Source organism: Octopus bimaculoides, chromosome 14, assembly GCF_001194135.2.
Source record: "Octopus bimaculoides isolate UCB-OBI-ISO-001 chromosome 14, ASM119413v2, whole genome shotgun sequence".
Classification (NCBI taxonomy): domain Eukaryota; kingdom Metazoa; phylum Mollusca; class Cephalopoda; order Octopoda; family Octopodidae; genus Octopus; species Octopus bimaculoides.
The window spans coordinates 60,474,904-60,479,929 of NC_068994.1; the positions used below are offsets into that span (position 1 = coordinate 60,474,904).

Sequence of the window (5,026 nt, forward strand, 5' to 3'; positions counted from 1 at the left end):
CAAAAGTCTTTGACAAAGTCAACCATGGTATGATTTGTCACAAGCTCTGAAATCTTGGCATACTTGGAAAACTTGGAGAATGGCTATATGACTTTCTAAAAGATAAAGGTCAGGTAGTGGTGGTCAATGGGGCCACATCCAAGAAAACACAAATAACGAGTGGTCCACAGGGCACTGTCCTGGAGCCACTGTTATTCATAATGTCCTCAGCTATGCAGACGATACAAAAGGCTCTCAGAGAATACAGAACCCTGGAGATGTGCATCTGCAACGTGAGTTGGGCCTAATATATAGGTAGGCTGAGGAAAGTAACATGCAGTTTAATATTGGAAAATTCCAAACTCTGCACTACCAACACAGGAAGCTCAATGAAAAACAAATAGGATACACTGGTCCAGGAGGAATTCCAATCCCCAAATCAAAATCAGTGCACAACTTGGGCATCGACATGGGTAATGATGCATCTTTCCAGGTGCACAAAACCAAGTTGGCAATAAAATGCTGACGTCTGGCCAGGTGAATCCTTCAAACTTTCAAAACAAAACAAAAGGAAACTATGATGGTCCCCTGGAGGACTTTTGTTCTCAACCATCTGGATTACTGCTTGCAACTGTGGTCACCAAACATTGTAAACTTAATGACAGAACTCAAGGTGATGCAGGGAACATCAATACAATGGGACATATCAGCTACTGGGAGAGACTGAAAGAGTTAAGACTCTGCTCCCTGGAGAGTGAAGGCGGGAAAGATATGCAGTGATATACATCTGGAAAATCCTAGAAAAACTTGTACCAAACTTTGGCATTGTCATTTACGCAAATAGCTGGATGGGGCACTACTCTCATGGTACCAAAGGTCTCAACATTGCCATCAGGACACAGGACCAGATACTGCAACTACTTGGGCTTCAAAGGCTCACAGCTCTTCAATATCCTCCGACAAAGTCTAAGAGACCAGCATGGTGTGGATGTTGGCTTTTCCAAAAGAAAACTACATCTCCTATCAAGAGTTCTGGATGAACCTACCTCTAGGCAAGAAATACAAATGAGGGCAGCAACATCAAATTCCCACATCCACTAAATGTCATTTATCGGAGGAGTTTAAGTGACACTGTAGCAAAGCAAACATTGGTGCCCCAGCATGGCTGCAGTCCTTGGATTGAAATTTAGAGAAAAAGATGTGGGGAAGATACAGTGTTGGGGCATAGTCATAAACCAATGGTTTTAGGATCCGATTTTTGCAGAGATGGATGGATCTTCTCAAGTACAGCATATTCCCAATCACCTAAGTCATATATCATCTCCTTTGTGAGGCTCAGCACCTGGAAGTCAGTCTTCACTATTTTACATCCCACACAATCATAGGCCCTCTTCCACAGGTTCCATTTCCATTTAACAATTGGCACTTCTTTATGCAGCTGTTCTCATCCATAAGTATCATACAACCATACTAACACAGTCTTCTCTCTTCTACGCTACATCCAATTTTTCATGTGCAATTTTTCTCTCAGCACATTTGCACATCTAGTAAAACATTCAAGCTTCATTCTTTTCTTTGCATTCACGGACTTGCTGTCCACATACAAGTATTGCACACTCGGCCTCTCACTCTGAGAAAGAACTTTTGTTACTAACAGAGGCAATAGCTCTCTGAGCTTTCTCCAGCAGATTCTTATTCTAGCAACTCTATTTTCAGAACATCCCCATCCACTGCTAATTAGGTTGATGAAATAACTGTAACTTTGTCCATTAACTTTCCAGGGACTCCTCTGCACATCTTGTGTGTCCATATCTTGCACTTGGTACACTGCAGAGAATTTCTATGCACACATTTTCTACATATTGAACAGAACCATTTTCCTGAAGGGAACAGCATTCTGTCAGTTTCATTGCTTTCGATGCTAAGTTGACTTTAAGACTCTTTGATTTCAGGTTTGCTCCTACACCAGGAATTGCTTTTCTAATTATACTAGAGGTTCAACTATAACACACACACACACACACATAAAATACATTGTGACATATTCATGTGTGGTTGAAACTACAGTAGAGGAAAGGGATTCACTAAGTCTGGTTTTTAAAACTAAAGCAGAAGAATGGATATTTGTGATGAAAACAAATTAGTTGAGGCAAATACTGAAGGTTGAAAAAATTGTTTAGCTCAAGTCAGTTCTGACTCAACAGACCTCTGATCAAAGACGTTTCATCTGTGACCATCCCAACATTTTCCTTTGTGGAGATCAAATATACTCTTTTTTTTAAATAGTAGGGTGTAATTTGAAGGGGATTTAATTATTGCACACAATGTTTCTATTTCCAAAATAAAATATCTCAAATATTTCCTTAGAAATTCCTAAATGCTAAATAAATGAAAGCAAAGAAAGTCAAAGTAACAGAATATGGGGGTGGAGATGGGGTAATAAACATTTTGAAATTCACATTTGAAATTTGATCCACAGTGAAAAACATTTTTCTTGAACAAATTTCTTTTTACGAAAGCTTAATTGCAAAATGAAATTTTTGAAGAATGATATAAATTTCAAAATAACAACGACTACCATTTTTGTTTATATTTTTTATTTAAATATCTAAAATTCCATATTCTGTATAATACTTTTATAGAATATGTCAACAACAGAGTAGAAGAGAAATGAGAATCAAACCTAACAAATTGTGAAGATTAAGTATAATCAGAGAAGGTAGGAGAGGCCATTTGTTTATTACAGTGAAGTAGGTGAGAATTATAAAGGTGAGCCATAGACAAGGGAGCAGCTATTATAGAGATGGAGAAGGAAGAAGGAACTATAAAAGAAAGAGGAATGGTAGAAGTAAAAAAACTACATAAAAATGAGAAATTTCGGTTAGTTAAAATATGTTTGACATATTTCGACTTCTAAAGGCAGATGCACTGCAGTTACCATGGAGAAAGAATTCTCTCTTATGATAAAAGGTGTAAAGATACCATATCTGCCAGTGCTGCCTCATGTCAGATTTCGGGATGCATTTCTAGCTGTTACATCATTATCAATGGGAAATACCGAAGAGAGGCAACTCTGGACATACATAATTAAAGCTGTAGCTTTAACAAAAACACAGTCAACAATATTGACTGGGTTGCGTTTTTAGACCACCAGGTTGGAAGAAATTCAGCAAAAGCTATGACTTTAATTAAATCTGTCCAGAGTTGCCTCTCTTTGGTATTTCCCATTGATAACGGTTAAAGAGCTAGAAACACATCTGAGAATCCAACAGGAGATAGCATTGGACAAATATGGTGTGTCTACATCTTTTTACCATAAGAGAGAACTTTTTAATCCATGGTAACTGCAGTAAATTTGCCTTTAAAGGTTGAAATATGTCACAAACATATTTTAACTACCCTAAAGTTCACTTATGCGAAAACACTGCTTGATGCTGATACATGAGAATATATATATATATATATATATATATATATATATATATATAGAGCAAGAGTGAGATAGAGAAAAAGGGTGCAAAAGTAAAAAGGCTACAAAATGAAAATTAAAAAGTAAAGAAAGTAGAAATAGAATAAAAGATAAAAAAAAGATACATCAAAGTAGAGAGTGAAGAAGGGTGTTTGTGTGATGAATCTTAACTGCAGATTCTAAGGTTAAGTATACAAAGAGAAAAAAGAAAGAAGTAATGAATGGAAGACAAAGGAAAATTTAGTAAAAAAAAAAACACATATACAAAAAGACAAAAAGGTCACTTACTGTAGAATAAATTCTAAGCTGCCAGTTCATAATATGTGAGTGTGTGTGAGTGCATGTGTGTGTGTGTGTGTGTTTCGTAATTTAATTCTATTGATCATTAGAATTTTATTGGGAGAGGGAAGTGTATAATTCTTTATAAGTCTTTTCTCTTTGGGTATGTAGGGGTCACAAAGTTATATCAGGGGTTTGAAATAGGGGCTGATACAAAATTAGTTGGAAAAATTCCAGTTTGAGAATTGAGAGTTCCTTGACTCCAGCCTGGGCAGCTCTTCACTTCACCAAGACAGAAAATCAGATCACCAGCCTAGAAAAAAGAAGAAAATGTATATATCATATTTTAGTTGAAAAGGTGTTAAGGATCCATGCAAATCAAAGGCTATAGATAAAAAGTAAAGCGAAAACAGCATGGATCCTTTGAATTACAATAATCTAAGACAGATGATGAGGAGGAGGATGACATATAGACATAATACACATCGAAAGCTGAACTGTAAGGAAGATGGTTGTATTACAGAACTTGTCAAACCAATAATAACAGTGAAATAGGGATGATGACTTAACATAGTATACATATCATCATCATCATCATCATCATCATCATAGTATACATATGTACAAATATATATTTATAGCTGGAACACTTAGCTCACTGATGCGGGAAAGTGCAGCACAATGACATACTCAATGTTCCTGAATGAAAGTTGGCAATACTGAAATTTAAATCATATCCAAATCTATGAATAACTGTTTCCCTGCCCTTCCTACACCTACGCCATCCATAAACACTTACCTCAAATGACAGCTCATCTTCAGCTATTCCTTTAAAATCAAAAAGGGCTTTAACAACTTCGTATGTTGGTGCTATATTGTCTTCATTATCTTCTGCAAAAGAAGATGGCATAGAAGAAGAGAAAACAAATTTTTTTCAAGTTCAAATACCACAAGTTATACAAATACATACATGCACACAGACACACACACACGTTTATATGTATACATATACATATATGCAGGTGTGTGTATGCATATACATATATAGATATATACCAGAGTAAGCGCATAAATGTGAAACAAGGTGGAAAGAATAGTACTCGAATACCGGAGGTAGAGTAATATGCTTTATTAATAAAGCTGCAAAGACATCACAAAAATTGTTACTCAGAGTTTCACGTTCCCATTCATCGGCCCAACGAACAGCAACGTGAAACTCTGAATAACAGTTTTTGTGATGATGTTGCAGCTTTATTAATAAAGTATATAAATAAATAAATATATATATATATATATATA

The 5,026-nt window shown here is 36.0% G+C and overlaps 1 protein-coding gene across 6 annotated transcripts in view; it reads right to left on the minus strand.

The window, feature by feature from the left end:
• Positions 1 to 2,559: 2,559 nt before the first annotated feature.
• Positions 2,560 to 5,026, minus strand: part of LOC106880199 (titin) — an 86,581-nt gene continuing 84,114 nt past the window's right edge. For 5 of the 6 annotated variants that reach the window (XM_052972909.1, XM_052972907.1, XM_052972910.1 and 2 more), the window contains 2 exons: positions 4,527 to 4,618; positions 2,560 to 4,040 (listed from right to left, as the gene is read on the minus strand). In XM_052972909.1, coding sequence (XP_052828869.1) covers positions 3,915 to 4,040; positions 4,527 to 4,618 — 218 coding nt within the window. In that variant the 3' untranslated portion in view covers positions 2,560 to 3,914. The remainder of the gene's footprint in view (positions 4,041 to 4,526; positions 4,619 to 5,026) is intronic. The other variant, XR_008265508.1, reaches the window with a different exon arrangement.